The 26841-nt window shown below is 32.6% G+C and overlaps 1 protein-coding gene across 1 annotated transcript in view; it reads right to left on the minus strand.

Annotated features, from left to right (window-relative positions):
* Positions 1-2341: 2341 nt before the first annotated feature.
* LOC111053686 overlaps positions 2342-26841 on the minus strand; it is an 80951-nt gene continuing 56451 nt past the window's right edge. The window contains exon 3 of the mRNA XM_039442233.1: positions 2342-4087. Within this exon, the coding sequence (XP_039298167.1) occupies positions 3809-4087 (279 nt within the window). The 3' untranslated portion in view covers positions 2342-3808. The remainder of the gene's footprint in view (positions 4088-26841) is intronic.

Below are 26841 nucleotides of genomic sequence, written 5' to 3' on the forward strand. Positions count from 1 at the left end.
AAGCAGAATGTATTCGAAGCATTCATTTTTGTTTGAAAAATAAATGGGAGAGATACATATTGGAAAAGGCAAAGTTGTTATAATGAAGGTATAAAGGGAGTTGTTCTTGTTCATTTAGTAGGAACAAGATGTGAATTATGTTTTGCTACATGGGATTCTACGAGAATATTGAATTATTGGAAATCACCATTAATGAAAAGAGAGCTTTCAATTTACATTGAATACTAAATTCGTGGCCGTATCAACGTAACCGCAACAAAGACTAGACCTATCATATTTATAATACAGTAATGACGATGTAATCAAACTTTGCTAATAATGCTTGACAAAAACCGCGGTTTGATTAGCGCTTTGTCCTATCAGATTCTGTTACAACACAGACGAATTTTATTAAATAGCTAAAGCCGGTGAGCTTTTCAGAACACTGGACCGAATCAATAGATTCGGCTCTGAACAACAAAGCATTGATTTACAGGGGAGAGATAACTTGTTTAAAAAAGATCGCTTGATTGCAAGCATTTTATCAACTGAATTCCCACATGAACATTCCTCGCAGGCTCCATCCCTGCCACGTGACCTGGTGAATGTTTTCGAAAAAATGGAAGCCAACATCTCATTTACCAGGTGGAAATGAAACTGAAAAGTTCACCTTAATAACTGAAACACGATTGTAATATCAAATTATTCCCTTGCTATAAAACTGGAAACTAAATCCCTCATGAGACTACTTCAGAATTTATTTTGGAGGGGAAGGTTTCAACTTACGTTATGTACTGAGAGAATAATTTGCTCTTACATTCAACCGTTTATATTCACACGGAAATCATGACATTGAAGGAAAAACTAGGCTTAGCCTGTTCTATTCCGCTCCAAAAATTTTGAAGAAAAGTTAATGTTGTCAAAAGTTTGAGGTTATGATATCACACACTGCTTCGTCACTTGATTTTTGATCCAGAAATTAATAATGATTTGAAGATTTTGAATTTTGAAGATTGACATAATACTTCAAATGAATGCTTCCCATATGAAAATCTTGAAAAAAATGGATAAATAGAAATAGTTCATAACATTATTTACCTTCATGATGGCATTTCGCACTGCACAGGACGTCCATGAGTGAAGTCCTAGCAATTGTAACTGATATAACAAATGATCATTTTATTATTTATTGCTAATGGTTTTATTATTTAGTCGACTGATTGTATGGAATTCTGTGATTTTTGCTTCTGTAAATGTTTTCTCAATCTACTTCTTATATATTCTAAATGCCTGTAGGCATTTTATCGTGGAATAAGCAATCAACAATGGAATAAATAATTGATTGTATAGATTGTTCATTCTATGATTTTATGAATGAACATCTTTCATTAACATTTCCATGAATGAACATCTTTTTCAAATTTAGTTGACAAATATTTGTACAGATTTCAAATGCTCGACTCCTTGAGGTGCGTACAGATTTACGCGCCGCGAACATGAGCAATTCACGTTTAATCAACTGATGCCAAGCTTTTTATATCTGTATCTTACTGTTTCTGTAAAAATACAGATATAATCAGCTGATTAAAAGTGAATTGCTCATGTTTGCGGCGCGTATATCTGTACGCACCTTTAGACATTGATTACTTTGTTAACCTACGACAGGAACAAAATTTGATAAGTTATAAAATAGGTGTACTATATTATGAGATCTTAGGGATCTCCAAGTTTTTATGTTGTTTCTGAACACAACACAAGAGAGAGACAGAAATCCGTTAACTTTCGTCTAATTTCATCCCTACTATACAGTTTCACCTCCTTTCTAACAATCTAAGCTTATCCTATACAATATAGTATTTTCTTTTGTAAATGTTTTCTCAATTCACTTCTTATCTATTCTAAAGGTGCTTACAGATATACGCGCCGCGAACATGAGCAATTCACTTTTAATCAGCTGACTATATATGTATTTTTACAGAAACGGTAAGATACAGATATAAAAAGCTTGGCATCAGCTGATTAAAAGTGAATTGCTCATGTTCGCGGCGCGTAAATCTGTACGCACCTTATGTATGTCATAGTTCTAGTAGTATTATAGATGAAAATATAATTACATATTAGATTGGTTATTCTATGGTAGAATGAGATGTAGTAATCTATGGTAGAATTCTTCTACTAAAACTCGGTTTTCAAAAGTGAGAGAAGTAAAAGAAGTAAAAAGTGGATTTTACGATTACGCTATTTATTATAATAAACCTAATCATGATACCCTGATTTTAATAGATCAATGTTGAATAGAAGATATTATAACTAGAGAATTTACCGTAATCAATATTGAGCTATAGCACAATCAGAGATAATGTACATGGAACCCTCACAGACTGGATGAGGTATGTAGATTGGAGATTTGACACCCTAAACCTCAATGAACGTTCGAAATCGCACCCTTACCCAAATACAATGTTATTAATTATTTAAGTAATTGATCCAGTTAACTGCTGCATTGAAAATAGGTACCGATGAGATTTAGAAAAGACAAAGCGTTTACAGAACTTATATCAAAGAAACTCGTTGGAGAAATAGTTGAAATGATTTAAACCCAAAACACCAGCACCTGAATCGAACAATTTTTGGACTTATCTATGAGAAAATTTGCTTGGATCGTCATAGTTATTCTAAGAGCTATTTACTTAATTCAATCATGAAATAAGAGGTTGAACCTAGCTTTAGTACCTATATTTTCTGTACGGTTTAATGAAACATTAATGATTTCATCTCTCAGAAATCTAAAATTTCTCAACCTTCTTGAACTCTTTATCAATCCTCGAGAGAATTGTTGTCATAAGCACAAATTCCATGCATGAGTTGGAAGCCAGTCTATCAGCTGCTCAATAAATGTCAATAATTGTATACATCAGATGAATCAAGAATCAAGATCGTTGTTTACATCAGATGAATCAAGAATCAAGATCGTTGTTTACATCAGATGAATCAAGGATCAAGATCGTTTTTCACATCATAATATGAATCAAGAATCAAGATCGTTGTTTACATCAGATGAATCAAGAATCAAGATCGTTGTTTACATCAGATGAATCAAGAGTCAAGATCGTTGTTTACATCAGATGAATCAAGAATCAAGATCGTTGTTTACATCAGATGAATCAAGAGTCAAGATCATTGTTTACATCAGATGAATCAAGAATCAAGATCGTTGTTTACATCAGATGAATCAAGAATCAAGATCGTTGTTTACATCAGATGAATCAAGAATCAAGATCGTTGTTTACATCAGATGAATCAAGAATCAAGATCGTTGTTTACATCAGATTAATCAAGAATCAATATCTTTGTTTACATTGGATGAATCAAGAATCAATATTGTCGTTTACATCGGATGAATCAAGAATCAAGATCGTTGTTTACATCAGATGAATCAAGAATCAAGATCGTTGTTTACATCAGATGAATCAAGGATCAAGATCGTTGTTTACATCAGATGAATCAAGAATCAAGATCGTTGTTTACATCGGATGAATCAAGAATCAAGATCGTTGTTTACATCAGATGAATCAAGAATCAAGATCGTTGTTTACATCAGATGAATCAAGAATCAAGATCGTTGTTTACATCAGATGCCAGTCTATCAGCTTTTCAATAAAAGCTGAATATGTTTGAGATAAGAAATTATTCGCATGTTTGAGTCTGATGATGTCAGTCTATCAGCTGTTCAATAGACGTATGATATGTTTGAGAGAAGAAATGGAGAGATTATTCGCATGTTTGAGTCGGATGAATCATGAAACGAGGAGGTTTTTCAGGTTAGATGTCAGTCTATGAGCTGTCCAAACGAAGACGGATAGGTTTGAGAGGTGGGTGTGTTGTAATGTTGCGGCTGGTGGTAATTATATTGTGATTGAGCAGTAGGCTGGTGATATGTGGAGTATTGTTGATGATATGACGAGGGCGCTGGTACCTTGGTGTTGACTGTTTTGGTGTCCAGGGCGTCATAGTCCTGGGAATCCTGCTGTCTGTGCCAGCTCTTGTACCAATGCGGCTTCGTGAAGGGATGAACGTGGATGTGAACGTCCTTGTGGTGTCCGCCATGCTGAAAACATTCACATTCTCATGAAAACAATTGTTTGGGCAAACGTCGAGTACAAGTATGAATATTTTCAACCATAGACAAAAGTTTCAACCATAGAGAAAAGTTTCAATCATAGAGAAAAGTTTCAACCATAGAGAAAAGTTTTAATCATAGAGAATATTTTCATAGAGAAAAGTTTCAACCATAGAGAAAAGTTTCAATCATAGAGAAAAGTTTCAACCTTGAGAAAAGTTTCAACCATAGAGAAAAGTTTCAACCATAGAGAAAAGTTTCAATCATAGAGAATATTTTCATAGAGAAAAGTTTCAACCATAGAGAAAAGTTTCAATCATAGAGAAAAGTTTCAACCATAGAGGAAAGTTTCAACCATAGAGAAAAGTTTCAATCATAGAGAATAGTTCTATCATACAGAAAAGTTTCAACCATAGAGAAAAGTTTCAATCATAGAGAATATTTCCATAGAGAAAAGTTTCAACCATAGAGAAAAGTTTCAACCATAGGGAAAAGTTTCAACCATGGGGAAAAGTTTCAACCATAGAGTAAAGTTTCACAACAACAATATGACATGTCAATTAGGTCATTTATGTTCCAAATTTCAAGCCGATTTTTGTTAACTCAAGCCGATTACTGTCGACTACAATCCATCATTGCTGTTTTGTTGGGGTGAGAGTGAAAGAACGGCACAGTATGAGAGACTACCAGCGTCACGTAGCTTCATGAAAAAGAACTACATGGATTATGTATAAAATAATTATCAGAAACAAAAACTTCTCTTGATTACCAATCAAGAACGTATTTGAACCTTGAATGTTATTGCGGTGACCTCCATGCTGAAAACATTAACATTCTTTTGAAAACAATTATTGCCTATGGAAAAATCGAGTATGTTCAATCCTGGAGAAAATATAGTATAAGAAGATATCTCATGGTATAGGTCGTTTATGTTCCGAATTTCAAGCCTCATGAAAACAATTGTTTGTGCAGATGTCAAGTATGTTTAACCATTGAGAAAAGATAGCATAAGAAGATATATCATGGTATAGGTCGTTTATGTTCCAAATTTCAACAGTCATGAAAGCAATTGTTTGTGAAAATGTCAAGTATGTTTAACCATTGAGAAAATATAGCATAAGAAGATATCTCATGGTATGGGTCGTTTATGTTCCAAATTTCCGATGTTTTGTTATCTCAAGCCAATTATCTATCGACTACTGTCTATCGTTACTGTTTTGTTGGGAGTGTAAGAACGGCACAGTATGAGAGACTACCAGCGTCACGACAAAGAACTACACGGATTATGTATAAACGGAATATCAGAAACGAAAACTTCTCTTGATTGGTAACTTAAACGTCTTTGTGGTGACCGCAAAGCTGAAAACATTTACATTCTCATGAAAACAATATTGTTTGTGCAAACGTCAAGTATGTTTGACCATAGAGAAAATATAGCATAAAAAGATATCTCATGGTATAGGTCGTTCATGTTCCTAATTTCAAGCCAATGTTTTGTTAACTCAAGCCGATTACTGTCGACTACTATCCATCTCTGCTGTTTTGACCGGGTGAGTGTGAGAACGGCACAGTATGAAAGACCACCAACGTCACATAGCTTCACAAAAAAGAACTACGTGGATTATTTAAAATCAAACAAAACACTTCCTCGATTACTTTCATGTAATTTAAGTTGCAAATTTCTCAACTTGAGGCTGTGCAAAGGCTAAAAATAAACTTTCTACTCGTGATATTTTTCTAAGTTTCACGATTTGTATATCATTAAGCTATCAAAATGAAAAAGTTTTGTCAGGAAAACATTTTTTTTCCGATCATTACTTTTTGAGATATGAGCGCCTGAAGTTGGGACAGAACCTTTCAAATTCGGTATGATATAAATCCATGGAATTTGGAGGATGGATTCGTCATAGTATTGTTGATCTAGTAGAACAAAAAATTTCTGAAAATATAAATTTTTGAAAAAGTTATTCAATTTACCAAAAATAACTCAACTAAAAGTTATTTTTAGTAAATTGAATCATTATCTTAGGAATTGATATTTCCAGAGAATTTCTGTTTTACTAGATCAACAATACTATGAATAATCTATCCTCTAAATCTCATGGATTTATCTCTCTCCGAATTTGAAATATTCTGTCCCAAAAATTCAAACTTCAGGCGCTCATATCTCAGAAATTAATGATCAGAAAAGAATGTTTTCCTGAGAGAACTTTTTTATTTTGATAGCTTGATGATATACAAATCAAAAAACTCTGAAAAATATCACGAGTAGGAAGTTTATTTTTAGCCTTTGCACAGCCTCAAGTACCGCGTTCACACTTCACAGTAAATCGTTCCTCAATTTCGAATTTTATTCACACAATCATTGGCATCCTGTGAAAGAATTGGAAACGTTTTCAGAAATGGAGGCTTTAATCAAAACATGAATGGTCGAATAAAAGGAATCAACGAATTTAATAAACGGTTGCTATGGTTGCATCATCACATTCTTCCCCCGTTTGAGAGAATTCCAATTCTGAGGCTTAGGTGCTAAATAACGGAGAGATACTGTGGTGGATTCACAACACATCCTCTAACACTTTTCTTGATATTGCCAGAATTCCATCAATCTCTGCTGATATTAAGTTTGAGAGGAACTGTGTTGAAAGCTATTATTTACAAATCAATTCTTGTATTGAATTCTATGCATCTTCTGAATGAGTAGATTCACGTTAAACGTTCAAAGGGCTAAAAGTAAGCGTAATAATTAGTTTTATCGGGTTATGTTTCATTTAGAACAATATAGGAAAATGTTGAAAAATATTTAATATTTTAAGGGCCGTTTGCACAGTGTAAGTTTAAGCTAAAGCTTAAACCAAATATGGTTTTTTTTGTTTAAACTAAAATTCCGTTTGCGCAGTATAATTTTAAACTCTGTATCGAGTTTGAACCTCCAAAACAGGAGGTTTAAAACAAATGATTTGGATTAACTAGACATCTGTAGGATTTGATGGGGAAACAGCTAATAGTAAATTATTTTTTGACGGTTGTTTTTAAAGCTTCTGTAGACGATAATAATTAGGTTTAAGTGAATCATTATTGATAGGATTGACAGGAATTGATAGAAGTTTTTAATGCGATTGATATTGATGACTGCGGAGAAATTCTGGAACTGAGAAAAATTGGGCAAAAAACGAATCATTTAAATTTCTGGGATAGTAAAGAATTTTTTTAACGGTTTTGCTTGTGTAAAGCAAGTGTCAATTTAGTATTTGATCAAATAAACCACTTGATAGAAAATAAGACAATTTTTATCAGTGGTCTTTGATTAGAAAACATGTTTTCAATAACACATAACTGAGATATTTTGCTTTCGAGAGATTTATAATAAACGAGGAAGACCGTAGTAGATTTAAGTAAATTTTCATAACAAAATAAGGTTTTTTTATCTTAAATTCTAGATTATATTTTTTGGAGCCAACTAAATATGAGTTTGTTTCTAATAGTAATATAGCAATTCATCATTTTTTGAAGAATTTCTTGATTGCTTTCCACTTTTATTACCGTACAGCTTACAGCTCTGTTTATTTGAACCAGGAAATAGTAGCTACATAACCTCTATTTACTGATGGTTTGTAAACAAATAGCAAATTTCCTGTAAAAATACCCTTCCTGATATTATAAACGATGACATTCTATTGCCAACTTAACGCTAAACTAGTTTAACTTAACTGGATTAGTAAATGCACTGAGAAAACCGATTCAAGTTTAAACTTTCAGATTAACTTAAACTCGATTAACTTAATCAAGTTGACAATCTATACTGTGCAAACGGCCCTTAAACGGGAAGTATTGAACTGTGGTGGCATTCCTCCCGTTGACAAAGATACAGGACAGAAACTGTAGTTTTAACAAAACTGTGAAACGGGTAGTACCGTATTGAATTAACGTTGGCAAATCTACAGAACAGGAACTGTAATTTTAACAAAACTGTGAAACATAGACTCAAAACCCAGATTTAGAATTTTATGTTGTATATTGAAATAGGAACAGATTCAGGCATTTTCCTGTTGTGCCATTTCGAAACTCCAATCACTATTGTACAATATTAAATTCATTAATATAATTCATCAATATAATTGAGAAAACTTGAAATTCAAAAAAGCATCTTTAATAACGAATCTTCAAGGCAAGCAGCCTATTACTGAAATTCAAGGAACAATTGAAATGCCAATTGAGTATTTGCATCTCGAGGTACTAGACCTGACTGAGATAGTGATATCAAAATTGATTACAAAACTAGCGCTAAAATGTAGTTACTGAGGCCGACAGTCGCATATGGAGTGACACATATTACATAACAGTATCGATGATTTATCAATTTTAGCTTCGAAGTATATTGTGCAATATTATGATATTATTATAATTCACTTATAAACTAGAGCGCTTTCGAGTTTAGTGAACTCATCAAGAACTTTCATGGATTTCATGAAAGTTGAAATCGACAGTGAATCGTCATTTTCAGTTACATTCATGAAGAATTGACTGTATATCGGAATTAGAGAGAAAAATCGTCTGTTTATCCATGGCAGTTCGAAGTAGATCGAGAAATCATCACCTCACACAGATTTTAATATCAGAAAAGATTTTTGCTTGTGCGTGGGCTATGGAGAGAGAGAGATAGAGAGAGTGAGAGAGAGAGCGCTGAATCAATAAATGCTAAATTACGTATCTGTTCCGAAGATCTGAAACAATTCACGCTTTTTACAGAGGTGAATACACTGCCTTCGATATTATATTGACGTTATAATAATATTGACTACTGAAAGATTTCACGATTTTTACAGAGGTAAATAAACTGTCTTCGATATTATATTGACTAAGAGGATAAGAGTTTACTCTATAGAGGGGCCAGGACCGGATTTAGCGAATTAGCGCCCTTAGGCCTAATTAATAACGGCCCGACTCGAAAAATGATCTCCTAAAATAAATAATGAAACTCTTGTTTTTAAGAATATATATGCTGGTTTTATTTACTCGAAGAGTTTTAGAGAAGAATAATAATTCTGTTGCCACGTAAAAATGGCAACGTTAAGGTCCACGTTAAAATGGCAGTAAAGAAAGATAGGAGAACAACGTTGCCGATCCTCACTGTCTTGTCAATGCCTTCTTGACGGTAGCTAATAGAGGTTTATTGATGTAATACAAACTGTTCATTCTCGTTTGAAATAATCAATTATATTTTATTAAGCAATAAATTATATTTGTCAATAATTTCATAATATATTTTCATAATAAAGATACAATATTTTGTTAATTAATTATTAATTTTACATTGTTAAAAGCCGATCTGGCTACAGAGAAAAGCGAGATAGAGATAGCGCTATCCGCTTTGTTCAATGATTGACAAGGATAGAGATACCATTGCTAATCAAACACAGACATTATAACATGGACCTCACTAAAGTCGAAAAACTTTTTGTGTAGTTGAGAAGTTCATATTGTGGTAATTATTCATATTGAATGAAAAAGACTAAGAAATTGTCAAAAAAATTGTCATAAATCTGTGGTTTTTGACAATTTCTTAGTCTTTTTCATTCAAAGTCGAAAAAGGCTACCGTAAGTCCGTAAGTCACGCTTCCAAATGAAACGTGCAGTCTCATTGGACAATGAATATCACGTGACGTTGTGACACTGTCAAGCTGCTTGATTCCTATTGGTAGTGAGCTGTGAAGGTGAAATGGCGACTACTCAACCCATTGACCAATCAGAGAGCTCCTTTTGGATGCATAAACTACTAAATCAGCTACTCTCATATACTATGCTCCACTAACTCTCTGGTAGAGAGTTAGTGGGGAGGATATTTTTACTTTCCTTGCCCTATTACCATAGGTAAGGAAAGTATTGCTTTCCGAAAAAAATTAAGGTACCCCAATTTCTAAATTTCTATACGTTTCAAGGTCCCCTGAGTCCAAAAAACTGGTTTTTGGGTATTGGTCTGTATGTGTGTGTGTGTGTGTATGACTGTATGTGCGTCTGTGTACACGATATCTCATCTCCCAATTAACGGAATGACTTGAAATTTGAAACTCAAGGTCCTTTCACTATAAGGATCCGACACGAACAATTTCGATCAAATGCAATTCAAGATGGCGGCTAAAATGGCGAAAATGTTGTCAGAAACAGGGTTTTTCGTGATTTTCTCGGAAACGGCTCCAACGATTTTGATCAAATTCATACCTAAAATAGTCATCGATAAGCTCTATCAACTGCCACAAGTCCCATATCTGTAAAAATTTCAGGAGCTCCGCCCCATCAATGCAGATAGATTCCCAATTATCAGGCTTCAGATACAATTGACACAAAAAAAATCAAGTGGAGTAGATTGAGCATGAAAATATCTACAATTAATGTTCAGTAACATTTTCACCTAAAATTGAAAATAAGCTTTAAATTCAAGAAAATATGATTATTCAATTGCAAATTATTGTTGATTCTATTGAATCATTCACTATGAAGAGATAGCAGACCTCATGTGTGCCTCCAGCGTTATTGCCCTGTCACCAGCTGGCTCAAATATTTGAATAGTAGACTTGAGATGCGCGGGAACACTAGCGTCAGTGATCAATTTTCATAACGGCAAGGAAAGTTGTGTGAGTGCGCCACACCAGATTTTTAATATTCTTTCCGAAGAATGGACAATGATATGTCCAAAGCTCCGCCAATTCATGTACATGCATAACAATATAATTATCTATAGTTATTATATTACAAATTGCTTTTTCATATATCATATACAGTACAATAATTTTCTTAGTCTATATTATGTAGATTCATCTATAATTTTGCTGTATTGTAAGCTATTGTATAAAAGTGTAAAAGCCAGTATATATTGTAATCTACATAAATAAAGTACTCAATCAATCAATTCCATGTTATAGGGGAGTTTGAATTCGACAAATCCACAGGTTCAGCTGGAATTTTTATTCTTTATTCTATTTTATTCAAGGCTTACCTTGTTGAATCAAAGTTTTTCTATTGAAAGTAATAGTATCGTTTTCTGTTTTGGTACTAGTCACCGGTTCTCTTACTGTGGTTTTGCCGAATTAGTATATTATTATGTTTAAAAATTATACTTCTCAATCTAGAATATTACATTTTGTAATCTGTATTTATTTGTGAACATTTTTTGTGAGGCAATAAAATTTGATTTGATTTTATAATTTCACATAAAGCCACATAGCAGATCAGAGAAGAGCTCCAGTGATGTATAAAATGTCACAACTATTCTAAATGTGAACTATTGGAAACAATGATAACAAACATGAATCATTTTTAAATAATGGGAATGACGTGGTTGAGAGGTCAATTTCACAAGTTTATCTTTGAAAAGCACCATGATCCATGAACTTAATTGAAAGCTGAAGTCAGGTACACCCAATTAAGATGAGATACATGCAAAGATTCAAAGTGCAAGTGAGGATTTAAGCCGATAAAAATAATACTTGTGTAATAAGTTTCAATAACAAACTGATTACGTGGTTGTGAATTCATCTTCGATCAATTATTGGGCCATATGAATAAAACAAGAGCATAATCTAATGAGCATAAGCATAAGGTTTTGCTCATGAGCATTAGGCCAGAAGCATTAGGTAGAAGCATAAGCATTTGCTCATTTTCATATGAGTAAGCTTTACCTTAATGCTCCTCAACTCAGGAGCAAATGCTCACGTATTTTAAAGATTTTTCATCAGCTAATTCGCCTTTGTGGCCTTACTTTGTTTTTATAGCTCACGTAAGCGCTAAATATGCAAGTATAGACACTGCTTGTGTTTGGTCGTCTGCTCTGTTTTCTATCCATGAATTGAGTTTTAGGTTTAGTTGAGTTCTGAATTTTGATTAATAGCGTGAGAAAATGTCTTCTCTATAATAATCTTCAGAATAATCCTATAAACTCAATAGCCTTCTCATAATCGTCTACACTCTCATCTTCTTAAATGCCTATTTCCTATTCTGTGATGGCTATCTTACTATCGGATATGTAACTTTTGTTATTCTTTTGTATCATGGTGGAATCTAAAAAGAGTTTTAAATTTCTCAACTTTTGGTTGTGATCATATCTGGTATAATTTCCTCTTACTCACACGAATTAGTTGAGCCATTTTACTGTGAGAAAAAAGTGAAAAGCTGCTCCAGAGTAGACTCACCTTTTTCGAAGCATTTGCTTCATATTTTGAGCAAATGCTCTAGTTTATCCATAAAATTTTGAGCATAAGCTTTTACTTTTGAGCAAATGCTCAAACTAATTTTTTGAGGAGCTTGACCAAAACGTTTTGCTCACCTTTATTCATAGAAAATGAAGCATTTGCTCTATTTTTTAGAAGTATAAGCAAATGCTCAACTTTATTCATATGGGCCATTGTCAATCATACACTTACAAACTTAACTTCATCAATGCATTCAATTTTGTGACTTTGTATTTGCAGTCAAGAGTTCTCTGCTGACCTGAAGCTTATCTCTTCCGTTTTTTATAATTTCCAAGGACAACATATTTGCTCTGAGCCAATCATCAAGTCTTTTTATACTTATATCGTCAGCATACATGACTCACTCGGCAGGATCTCATCTGGATAATATTTTATAATTTTTACCTCATTGTTGCCCATTGTCTCTACATATAACCATTAACTTGCCTTGTCTAGGCATTCAATAATGAGTCATTAATATCTAAGTGATTTCAGAAACTAGTTATCATATACTACTCTGAATATGATTATATAGAAAGTAGTAGAGTAATTACTCTACATACTTCTATACTCTAAGAATACTCACATAGTATTCTATAGATTCAAGATTCAAGATTTCATTACTGCAGAAAACAGTTATACAAATGCAACAGTTATACGATGCATTTATGCATCGTCATAAATCAAACATGATAAATACAATGTTTTTACAGAATATACAATAGTATACGTCTATAATGTACAAGTAAATTTGTATTTGTATTTGGGAGAGAAATAGTACAAGGAGTACCCTTAGTTTTTCTCTCCCATTCAGTGTTTTCTTGTAAAAATATTAGATAAATAGAATATTAAATGAATAGATAAAATAAATAAAATTATAGCATTAAATAAGAAGACTAAGAAATTGTCAAAAATCACAGATTTTATTGACAGTTAGAAAGGCCGGTTTCGGTTGTTACACCATTGTCAATCTCTGATAAACTGAGTCAATCGGAGTTTATCAGAGATTGACAATGGTGTAACAACCGAAACCGGTCTTTCTAACCATCAATAAAATCTGTGGTTTTTGACAATTTCTTAGTCTTCTTATTTAATATGAATAATTACCACAATATCAACTTCTCAACTACACAAAAAGTATATTATAACACTTATCAAATTAATCACGTACAACCCATTAACTTGCCTTGTCTAGGCATTCAATAACAGGAGTCATTAATATCTACGTGATTTCAGAAACTAGTTATCATATACTACGCTAAATACGATTATATAGAAAGTAGTAGAGTAATTAATCTACATACTTTTATACTCTAGGAATACTCACATAGTATTCTATTGATTCAAGATTCAAGATTTCATTACTGCAGAAAACAGTTATACAAATGCAACAGTTATACGATGCATTTAAGCATCGTCATAAATCAATCATGATAAATACAAAGTTTTTACAGAATATACAATAGTATACGTCTATAATGTACAAGTAAATTTGTATTTGTATTTGGGAGAGAAATAGTACAAGGAGTACCCTTAGTTTTTCTCTCCCATTCAATGCTTTCTTGTAAAAATTTTAAATAAATAGAATATTAAATAAATAAATAAAATTATAGCATTAAATAAGAAGACTAAGAAATTGTCAAAAATCACAGATTTTATTGATGGTTAGAAAGACCGGTTGTTGTACCATTGTCAATCTCTGATAAACTGAGTCAATCAGAGTTTATCAGAGATTGACAATGGTGTAACAACCGAATCCGGTCTTTCTAACCATCAATAAAATCTATGGTTTTTGACAACTTCTTAGTCTTTTTATTTAATATGAATAATTACCACAATATCAACTTCTCAACTACACAAAAAGTATATTATAACACTTATCAAATTAATTACGTATAAGCCAATATCTTGGAAAATATAGAATGAATCATTGGCTTGTTCAAATTTCAAATCTCTTTAATTCTTTACTATCCTTACCTGTTGAGTTTCATGCAAGTTTCATTGAATCATTCTAATCCAGATTCAATCTTACTCACAGGAAATAGCCCATGCAAGGGTATTTCTCATTACTATCATATTCTGTATATTTCATTTCATTTATTTATCGTCACATTACATCAATTTTTGAGTAACACTCATTTGACTTGTGACATGTCAATACTAGAACAAAATTATATTTAAAAGACTTAGTTCTAACTTCTTGAAAGTAAAATAAATAAATACACTCTATGATGTATCTCATCAAATTTCAAATTGTGAGAACAACTTATTTCAAATCATTGTACAGAACAACAAATTATTACTATGGTTATTATAGTCTTTATTATGCTATGCATTTGAATTTTATGTTATATTGTAGTACAAATGTATTTACTGTTGTGCTGTGCAATATACATCAATTTTGAAGTGTTAAAGAAAATAAATTAGATTTGTTACTTCAACGTTTGACTACTTTCAGAACATGACAACATCGTGTTAAAGAATAAATGACTCCAGTGATTCAAATTGGTGTCACATGTCAAATTGTCAGAGGTATTGGCAAGACTGACATGTTATTTAAAAAGTTGTTGATGAAAAAGTTTATTACGAAGTGATCCTTCAGTCTGAATGGTAAGGCATGATTTCATTTCACGCGGATAATGACAGTAACTCGCATCAGTTAATTATGAAGAGGGAAAATCAATAAATGAGCCACAATACATCTGATAAAAGTCGACCCAATTCTGTGACAGTGATTGAATACGAATGAATGATATATTGATATATTATAGTATGCACATGTGAATGAGAATAGAGAGGCTGTTGTGAGATGAGATTTTTGTGGTGCACGTATCCAATATGTTCCGGAAGAAATTGCCACGTCGCACGCGTGATAATGTACCTTGATCGGTATCGAAGTTCTAAATACATTCGACAATACAACAGAAAACGATTAACTGCTAGTCACGCGCAGATGTCGGCAACAATTGCTGTACAAAATTTGCAGTCGCCCTGAAAGCGTGTCGAGATACATACAGTCTATATGCTATAGAATAGTAGTGTATATGCTGTAGGTACCGTATATATTTAATAGCGGTCAGATGTATGTCTCCTAGAAGTTCTCGTTTCTATTACGTGAAGGAAAGCGCTTGACCATCATCATCGTCATCCGGTGGGATGTGCATTCTTTCGCACTGAACTACATTCAAGCCGGCGGAAGATATGAACCGTTAGTTCCGGTAAACATTTTGCCAAAGCTAGCCTTTACTGAAAAGCCTGAACGCGATATTTGAATAGAGCCAGGGACACGGATCTTTTCAGCTTTCTTACTTAGTTTGCATCCTGGCCTTGATGAGATTCACTTTCTCACTCACTCTCGCTGATACTGCCACTGTTGAGTTTCATGCAAGTTTCATTGAATCATTCTAATCCAGATTCAATCTTACTCACAGGAAATAGCCCATGCAAGGGTATTTCTCATTACTATCATATTCTGTATATTTCATTTCATTTATTTATCGTCACATTACATCAATTTTTGAGTAACACTCATTTGACTTGTGACATGTCAATACTAGAACAAAATTATATTTAAAAGACTTAGTTCTAACTTCTTGAAAGTAAAATAAATAAATACACTCTATGATGTATCTCATCAAATTTCAAATTGTGAGAACAACTTATTTCAAATCATTGTACAGAACAACAAATTATTACTATGGTTATTATAGTCTTTATTATGCTATGCATTTGAATTTTATGTTATATTGTAGTACAAATGTATTTACTGTTGTGCTGTGCAATATACATCAATTTTGAAGTGTTAAAGAAAATAAATTAGATTTGTTACTTCAACGTTTGACTACTTTCAGAACATGACAACATCATGTTAAAGAATAAAATTGACTCCAGTGATTCAAATTGGTGTCATGTGTCAAATTGTCGTCAGTGGATGGCAAGACTGACATGTTAGTTAAAAAGTTGTTGATGAAAAAGTTTAGTACTATGTGATCCTTCAGTCTGAATGGCAAGGCATGATTTCATTTCACGCGGATAATGACAGTAACTCGCATCAGTTAATTATGAAGAGGGAAAATCAATAAATGCGCCACAATACATCTGATAAAAGTCGACCCAATTCTGTGACAGTGATTGAATACGAATGAATGATATATTATAGTATGCACATGTGAATGAGAATAGAGAGGCTGTTGTGAGATGAGATTTTTGTGGCGCACGTATCCAATATGTTCCGGAAGAAATTGCCACGTCGCACGCGTGATAATGTACCTTGATCGGTATCGAAGTTCTAAATACATTTGACAATACAACAGAAAACGATTAACTGCTAGTCACGCGCAGATGTCGGCAACAATCGCTGTACAAAATTTTCAGTCTCCTTGAAAGCGTGTCGAGATACATACAGTCTATATGCTATAGAATAGTAGTGTATATGCTGTACCGTATATATTTAATAGCGGTCAGATGGATGTCTCCTAGAAGTTCTCGTTTCTATTACGTGAAGGAAAGCGCTTGACCATCATCATCGTCATCCGGTGGGATGTGCATTCTTTCGCACTGAACTACATTCAAGCCGGCGGAAGATATGAACCGTTAGTTCCGGTAAACATTTTGCCAAAGCTAGCCTTTACTGAAAAGCCTGAACGCGATATTTGAATAGAGCTAGGGACACGGATCTTTTCAGCTTTCTTACTTAGTTTGCATCCTGGCCTTGATGAGATTCACTTTCTCACTCACTCTCGCTGATACTGCCACTGTTCATTAGTTTCCTCTCTAGCATGAAACTATCATTTTCACTTGAAGTTCAACGACAGCAGGACTTCCCGAATTAACAAGAGACAACCTAGATTGTACCCCAACTATATACTGAGTCATGATAGCTTCCTCAAAGAGCGTTCACATTTCTCAAGTTTCCTTGAATTTCAAGTTTTCTTGAAGTTTGTGTAAAATTAATGCAAACTTTATTCTTTTATACAATAAATTTAATACATTATCGGAATGATAGGGAGAGGAAAAATAAGGTAACCTTGTGCTAATCCCCTCCCAAATTTATGATTTTATCTATAGTTATGGACTTTTAAAGTGTTATCTAAATTTGGGAAAGAAATAGTACAAGGAGTATCCTTAGTTTCTTTCCCAATCAGTGCTTCTTTGTAAAAAATATAAATAAATGAATGAAAAATAAAAAATGAATATTACAAATTGCTTTTTTTCATATCACATACAGCTCAATAATTATTTTCTTAGTTTATATTTTGTAAATTCATCTATAATTTTGCTGTATTGTAAGCTATCGTATATAAGTGTATAAGCCAGTATATATTGTAATCTATATAAATAAAGTACTCAATCAATCAAATTTAGATAACGTAACACAAAGACCCGGTTAAACTTGAAGTCAAGTTTACAAGAGCAGGAACTTGAATCAACTATGCCAATGTAGACCATTATTCAAGTTTTGTAAATATTGAACATCTTTGACTTTTGGATTTAACTTGAATCTTGAAGGTACAATCCAACCTGCATGTGACTGAATATATTATGAATATATTCCCTTATAGAATTACATATCATAGATATTATATATATATATATTATATATATATATATATATATATATATATATATATATATATATATATATATTATATATATATATATATATATATATATATATATCATAGATATAGACATTCCAAACTTTTTAAAATAACTCAATATTATTCGTTACAAGTGGAAATTGAGTGTAATATTTCTAATTAATGTTTTAATTCAAGCCATCTAAATTCAAAATTTATAGTTTTCATTTTTGTTTTTGACTGAAATTTTATCAATATTTTACACGTGAAATTCTAACCTTATTTCGGACTTTTTCACCTATAAATTTGGAAGAAAAATAGCACAAGGACTATCTTATTATTTTATCTTTCAATGTTATTACCATTAGTGTCATTTGCATTGTAAATAAATAAATAAAAAATATAGAAGTAGAAATTGAATAATATCTTGGAAATTTTAATGATCACAATTCCAGTGGTGTGATCAGATGAACAAAATACAACTATCAAGGTAAATAACGAATTAACTATAATGAACGAAATATAATTAACAAGGTAAATGCATTACCAAATTGAATAATAAAAAGAAAAATATACTAGTATGGAGTAAAAAATGAAAGATATAAGATTTGTCAGTAAATTTAGAATGATCAAATCAAATCATTTATTGTTAAAAAACATTGGAAATGTTACAACAACGTCAAGATATCTTGTCCTAAATATATCTTAAATCAATGGCTCAATTTTTCATCTTTTGCCGTTTAGTAGCATTGACCTTCACTTTTTGTGTTGTTGAGAAGTTGATATTGTGGTAATTATTCATATTGAATGGAAAAGACTAAGAAATTGTCAAAAAACCACTGATTTATTGATAATTAGAAAGACCGGTTTCGGTTAGGTTAGGTTAGGTTAGGTTAGGTTAGGTAAAACAATGTTTAAATGTCTGATAATGTCTGATAAAACAATGTTTATTCAAATCACTTTTCACACGTTTTCGTGGTGCTTATCTGATAAAACAATGTTTATTCAAATCACTTTTCACACGTTTTCGTGGTGCTTATCTGATAAAACAATGTTTATTCAAATCACTTTTCACACGTTTTCGTGGTGCTTATCTGATAAAACAATGTTTATTCAAATCACTTTTCACACGTTTTCGTGGTGCTTATCTGATAAAACAATGTTTATTCAAATCACTTTTCACACGTTTTCGTGGTGCTTATCTGATAAAACAATGTTTATTCAAATCACTTTTCACACGTTTTCGTGGTGCTTATCTGATAAAACAATGTTTATTCAAATCACTTTTCACACGTTTTCGTGGTGCTTATCTGATAAAACAATGTTTATTCAAATCACTTTTCACACGTTTTCGTGGTGCTTATCTGATAAAACAATGTTTATTCAAATCACTTTTCACACGTTTTCGTGGTGCTTATCTGATAAAACAATGTTTATTCAAATCACTTTTCACACGTTTTCGTGGTGCTTATCTGATAAAACAATGTTTATTCAAATCACTTTTCACACGTTTTCGTGGTGCTTATCTGATAAAACAATGTTTATTCAAATCACTTTTCACACGTTTTCGTGGTGCTTATCTGATAAAACAATGTTTATTCAAATCACTTTTCACACGTTTTCGTGGTGCTTATCTGATAAAACAATGTTTATTCAAATCACTTTTCACACGTTTTCGTGGTGCTTATCTGATAAAACAATGTTTATTCAAATCACTTTTCACACGTTTTCGTGGTGCTTATCTGATAAAACAATGTTTATTCAAATCACTTTTCACACGTTTTCGTGGTGCTTATCTGATAAAACAATGTTTATTCAAATCACTTTTCACACGTTTTCGTGGTGCTTATCTGATAAAACAATGTTTATTCAAATCACTTTTCACACGTTTTCGTGGTGCTTATCTGATAAAACAATGTTTATTCAAATCACTTTTCACACGTTTTCGTGGTGCTTATCTGATAAAACAATGTTTATTCAAATCACTTTTCACACGTTTTCGTGGTGCTTATCTGATAAAACAATGTTTATTCAAATCACTTTTCACACGTTTTCGTGGTGCTTATCTGATAAAACAATGTTTATTCAAATCACTTTTCACACGTTTTCGTGGTGCTTATCTGATAAAACAATGTTTATTCAAATCACTTTTCACACGTTTTCGTGGTGCTTATCTGATAAAACAATGTTTATTCAAATCACTTTTCACACGTTTTCGTGGTGCTTATCTGATAAAACAATGTTTATTCAAATCACTTTTCACACTTTTTCGTGGTGCTTATCTGATAAAACAATGTTTATCAGAGATTGACAATGGTGTAATAACCGAAACCGGTCTTTCTAATTATCAATAAATCAGTGGTTTTTTCGACAATTTCTTAGTCTTTTTCATTCAATTGACCTTCACCTTATGTTTGCCCCTTTAGCCTAGCACAACAGGATAAAAGCCCCTCTCAAAATCTTGTGGGGCCAAGAATTTCAATAAACAATGTCTGTATCAAATAGTTACGTGATGAGAGAAGTTTCAGATGCCAATTTCATTAGCAGGTTCTTCACTCTGAACAACAGCTCAATACGGTATGCACTTCGCCAAAGTTTGGGAATAACTTGGAACTCACCAAGCGATGAATACTTGACAAGTTTGAACATTTTATTGTAATTAGTTAGCCACTAACATCATCTAGAATAACATTGTAATTAATCTAGAATAACAGGTTTGAATAGTTCTTGAATAGGTTACTCAAGGTCGAGATTAGAAACAAACTAATAATAATATTGAGGGTGTTGCCCACTCATACGCTCTTAGACTTGTGCGTGGGTAATGAGCAAATGAAATTAAATGAGTAATGAAACAAATAAGAATGCTTATTTGTAGAATATTTGTATATTTGTAGAAATGGTAGAATATTTATTTAGTTAATCAATATCAAATATTCTTTGAATGCAATACATACTTTGATTTTCCCATTTTCTTATTTTATTTTAAATACGTATGATACTATTACACTTGTAATTCACTTTTTTATAATTAAGTAATATCATAGAGAAACAATAGCGTAAGTAGATATCCCATGGTATAGGGAATTTATGTCGCAACTTTTACTGTTATCTCAAGCCGATTACTGTCGATTATTGTCAATTTTTACTGTTTTGCTGGGGTGATAGTGTATGAACGGCACAATTTGAGAGACTACCAGCGTCACACACAGCTGCATGGGGAAGAACTACGTGGACTGTTGGCTTGAGATAACAGTAAAAATTGCGACATAAACGCCCTATACCATAGGATATCTACTTATGCTATCGTTTCTCTATGGTAATATCGTCAGGAGTGCTTTTTGAGCTATGCCTTTTGTTCACACCCATAACATTTAATAATACTATTCAATTAGTTTAATGTTTAATAATATAATAAAACCATTCTATTTGATTAATTTGAGATAACAAATCTAATTAGATTCAAAGTAATCATACTCTAATGGAGAAAGATTTCCTGTAGGCCTATTTGATCTACATATTCAATTTCATGTCTTAAGAGATTACATGGATAAGATTAGAGTAACATAAGAATAGGACATTAGAGTAAATTCCCACAGTCTGATGATGACCAACAACAGGTCGAAACGATCGTCACTATCAATGTAAGTGCATTTTCACTCCAAAAGTGTTTTTAAAATTCAAGTTTAATGGATAAGAAGTGAAAAACAACCTATTGATTGTAAATAAACAGAAACATGTATCCATGTAAGGCTTTTGAAGCTACAGAATCAACCGGACATGAAATCTTCATCAGATATCAGTTCTTAAACATCATACAAGTAATACAATAATAATCGAATGGTCAAGATTCAATTAGAATTAGAAAATTCAATGCAAAACTGTATACTATTGTATGATTATAATGAGTATTATAATAAGTTAGTTCTATCCTGGAGCAACCAGCTACTCGAATCGTTCTGGCGGGTCTGTGTTATTAGTTGCTAGGTAACCTGAACGTACTTCGCTGATAACCTTTCCACCTTACACTTCAATTAGGTAATACCAAGTGAGGTCCACATTATAATGGCAGTGGAGAAAGATAGGATTGCAGATTCTCTGCCTCGCAACATCTACTGCCTTCTATAGAGGATAGCTGATACCGATATATCTGATCTGTTCATTCTTGTTTAACTTAATCAATATCATATTCTATTCGTCAAGATTCAAGATTTCTTTATTGCAGAAAACATTTTTACAAATGCATAGCATCGTCATAGATTAAACATGGTAAATAAAAGTATTTACATTCAAAGAAATAATAATACAAACACAAGCATACAAACATCAAACAAAATACCCTCAAATTAATTAGAAACTCCTCTTTTCTATATGGACATATTTCTATTAACATCTTTTTTATGGCTCTTTTAAAATTACCCACTTCTAGCTCTTTTAAATGTCCAGGAAGCTTATTATAAGCTCTTATACCGAACTCCTTAAAACAGTTCAATGTATTTGCATAATTGCACTGGTTCACTCTAAGCGATTCAGAAGCTATGAAAATATATTTTTCAATGATCAAATAATAAGCTTCCATAATTGAGATTGAATATTTTGTTAATTAATAATATTTCTACATTGTTGAAAAACGATCTAGCATTGTTGCAGAGGTAGAAAAGGATATCGCTATCTGGTCTGTCGAATAATAAACAAGAATAAAACAACACCAACCAAAGCAACAAAGCAACATCGACCTCATTATAGACATGTGATCGATTTCTATCATCCTATCATCAAATTCTCAAATGTTCAACTGTTTGCCTCTGCCATTGAAATGCATAAACTAAGCATTCATTTTCGTCAGCTTTGAATTCATGATTATTTGCTATTAAATGCTCGGCAGAATATAAATCTCCATTCGGTGTTCTCTAATCCCTAATATGCTTTTTCATCCTATAAGGATAGCACCAATTTTATTCATATACTGTCATAAATACAGAGTGAGTTATATGTATGGGAACCCTTCAATAAGTTGGAGACTGTTGTAGATATAATACTGTAGCTTTCAGGATAAGTTATTGGTCGAATACTCCACCTTTTGACGTACAACTGGATTTCAACCCCTCATAAGGGGGTGACTTAGGGGTTGTAACTCGAACATTTCAAATGTAAACACCCATTGTGTGGTACATCATTTTAAAGGCATCTTGAAAACAAGAAAGATGGCATCGATAAAAATGTTCTATGATACTTTTATCCAAAATGGCGGCTGATTGAAGTTTCAGTTTTCAAGGAAATGAGGGGTTGTAACTCAAATATTTTGAATGTCAACACCCATTGTGTGGTACATCATTTTGAAGGTTTTTCTAGAACAAGAAAGATTACATCAATAAAAATTTTCTATGGTACTTTTATCAAAAATGACGGCTGATTGAAGTTTCAGTTTTTAAAGAAATAATTGATAAATTTCAATCAGCCGCCATTTTGGATAAAATTATCATAGAACATTTTTATTGATGTCACCTCTCTTGTTTTGAGTAGGCCTTTGAAATGATGAATCACACAATGGGTGCTTACGTTCAAAATATTTTAGTTACAATCCCCCATTTCCTTGAAAACTAAAACTTCAATCAGCCGCCATTTTCGATACAAGTATCATAGAAAGTTTTTATCGATGCCATCTTTCTTGTTTTAAAAAGGCCTTTAAAATGATGTACCAAACAACGGGTGTTTACATTTAAAATATTCGAGCTACAACCCCTAAGTCACCCCCTTATGAGGGGTTGAAATTCAGTTGTACGTCAAAAGGTAGAGTATTTGACCAATAACTTATCCTAGAGGTTACAGTATTATATCATAGAGAAACAATAGCATAAGTAGATATCCCATGGTATAGGGCGTTTATGTCGCAACCTTTACTGTTATCTCAAGCCGATAGTTCATGTAATTCTTTCCCGTGAAGCTGTGAGGCACTGGTAGTCTCTCATAGTGTGCCGTTCATACACTCTTACCCGGTCAAAACAGTAAAAATCGACAATAATCGACAGTAATCGGCTTCAGATAACAGTAAAAGCTGCGACATAAACGCCCCCATACCATGGGATATCTACTGACGCTATTGTTTCTCTATGATTATATCTACAATAGTCTCCAACTTATTGAAGGGTTCCCATACATATGTATGTATAAAGTGGATCACTCTGTATAAAGTGGACCTCACTATAACAAGATGTCTATTGATAAACAGAAAAAACTTCAATTTAGTAGTACTACATATTGAAGGGTAATCAAATATGGGTGTTCCCCCATATTTTTCATTGAGAAGACTCTTGATTTCAATGAATAGAATAGAATATGAAATGAATGTGAGTTGCTTACTCGTTAGGCTCAACTCACATTTACGCGACTCAGGTCGAGAAGAGACTCGACTCTAGTCGAGAGCATGTGTTTCCAAATGGTGACAGTCGCGGAGACTAGAGTCGTCTGGTCAGAGTGTCACCATTTGGAAACACATGCTCTCGACTAGAGTCCAGTCTCTTCTCGACCTGAGTCGCGTAAATGTGAGTTGAGCCTTAGTACATGAAGAGAGATCGAAAGAGAGGAAATTATAAGAAATGTCACTTAGGTATATTCATAAGTTTCCCAAGCTCTTCAAAAGAATGTGGCAGGTAGGTTACTGTTTGTTCATAGCTGAGAAACAATGCTAATGGCTTCTAATGAAATATCTACAAACGGTATAGTTGAAGATGACTCTTTTCCGCTTCTATGTCTTAGTTGGTGAACTAGTATTTTGTTGACACGGAGAGTAGAAGATGGGAACCTACCTATCTTTTTCACACATTTTCAATGGAATGTGTCGTCAACCACATTTGAAGTCCCACCTATTGTGTTTTGAAGAGATTTAAACAATTCTAGAAATGTTTCATGACCGCTGAGAAAGTCATTTCAGTGATGATGTTTGAAAACATCTTAGGAAATCGATCAACATAATAGGGAATGAGGAATCTGTTTGATTAGAGAAATTAAAATTCTTCAACTTGATCAGATGCATTCAATACTGTTCAAAAAAATAATTTCTCAATGGATTACAGTAGCCTATATGATGATAATATTCTAGTTGGAACTAAATACAGAAAAAAATATGCTTTTATTATATTTATGAGTTGCATGACATATTCCATCATCATTTTTGTTATCATGATCATTGAAACACTCTCAGACAAGTGTTTCACTTATTTGATTGTATGGTACTAGATATTGTGGTATTCCTCCATAATTCCATGGTTTTATCAAAGTAATGGGGATAATTCCCACTATTATGTATTGCGTTATTTAATTAATTTGATTTTTTTGTAGTTACTATACCCTGTGTATGTATTATATTCTATAATATTATGTTGTATTATTTTATGGAAATAAATAAATTCAATTCAATTGAAAGAATAAGATTGATATTGTCAATACCACTTTAATTTATTCGAAAATTAATTCATATTACAGAACCAGGTTTCATGGTGATAGTTCAGCTGAAGATGTGGTAGGTATTACCATGAAACCTGGTTATGTAATTAATTTTCGAATGTATTAAATTGGTATTGACAATATCAGTCTTGCAGATGGCATTAAATAGAGAATGCATTTATTCAAATGCTAATTAATATATAATTATTATTTAACGAAAATCCCAAATAAATGCTGCAAATCACCCCGAAGACCTCTGCTACTGAAGACATTGACAACAGGGTTAACAGCTAGATGGGAATTTATTTGGGATTTTCGTTAAATAATAATTAAATATCAGTCTTATTCTATCAATTGTTTCACTTATGTTAGTAGTCTTCACCTCCAGCTGTATAAGAATAAGATATTTGATCTAGCTATTAATAATAATAATTTTTTTATGATTGTCACAACTTTGTATTGTTTTTGTGTTTTCAGTGAAATAAATTAAATAGAGTTGAATTTCTTCATTACTGATGGATCAAATAATAAAAATGTGCAAGAGAAGAAAGACTCGAAGCAAGATTGGACACCGTAACCCCCGCCCAGTATACGTTCAAACACTGATCTATGCAGACGATATCTTGTTAATAGCTAACACTCAAAGAGATCTACAAAATGCTGTAACAGAATGGTGTAGTGAGATAAGAGATAAGGGAATGGTTGTTAACATAGAGGAGAGTAAAGTGATGATAGCATCAAAGAATCAGGAGAATGTGGAGTTGGATATAAAGCAGTGGTCGCCAAACAGTCGATCGCGAGCTACCGGTAGCTCGTGGGGTAGTTTTTGGTAGCTCACAGAAACGCTCGTGCAAAAGAATGTCATCCAGTTTGAATATATACACTTTCCTAGTCTGAAGAAAATCAATGACGACAAATATCCTCCACAGCACCGCAGAAATAACTAAGAATACGGTACAATTTTTTCAGACTTGAGACAACAGTTTGATCAACATTATTTCAATATTTTAAAAGCATATCAAATATGGTACAATTCATCAACTCTCTTTTGTAGAGATCTATGCAGAAGATTTTTCAGCTTGTGTTGTAAAACATTTTGGTGAAGATCAGGCTTCAGTTGAAATGAAATTTTCAAAATGATCTGTCTCTCAGATAACTTTCTACAACTGGAAATATTAGGCCTCAAATCCCCGAAGAAATGTATCCAAATAGTATTCAAGTTGCATTGAGGTTGAAAGCTATGTTAAGCTCTACCTACTTGTGTGAAGCATTTTTTCAAGTATGAAATTCATAAAAAATCGATATAGGAACAGACTGACTGATGAACAAAATTGGACAACTACTACAACGTACACTCCAAACGTCAAGAAAATAATTGATGACCAAAAAAGAGTTCCACTGCTCTTATTGAAATGTACATTTCAACTTTTGTTATACTTTTTACTATGAGATAAGTAGATTTCAACATTAGAAATGTATCTTTATAGGCAATAAAAGT

The sequence above is a fragment of the Nilaparvata lugens genome, chromosome X (assembly GCF_014356525.2).
Source record: "Nilaparvata lugens isolate BPH chromosome X, ASM1435652v1, whole genome shotgun sequence".
In the NCBI taxonomy this organism is placed as follows: Eukaryota; Metazoa; Arthropoda; class Insecta; order Hemiptera; family Delphacidae; genus Nilaparvata; species Nilaparvata lugens.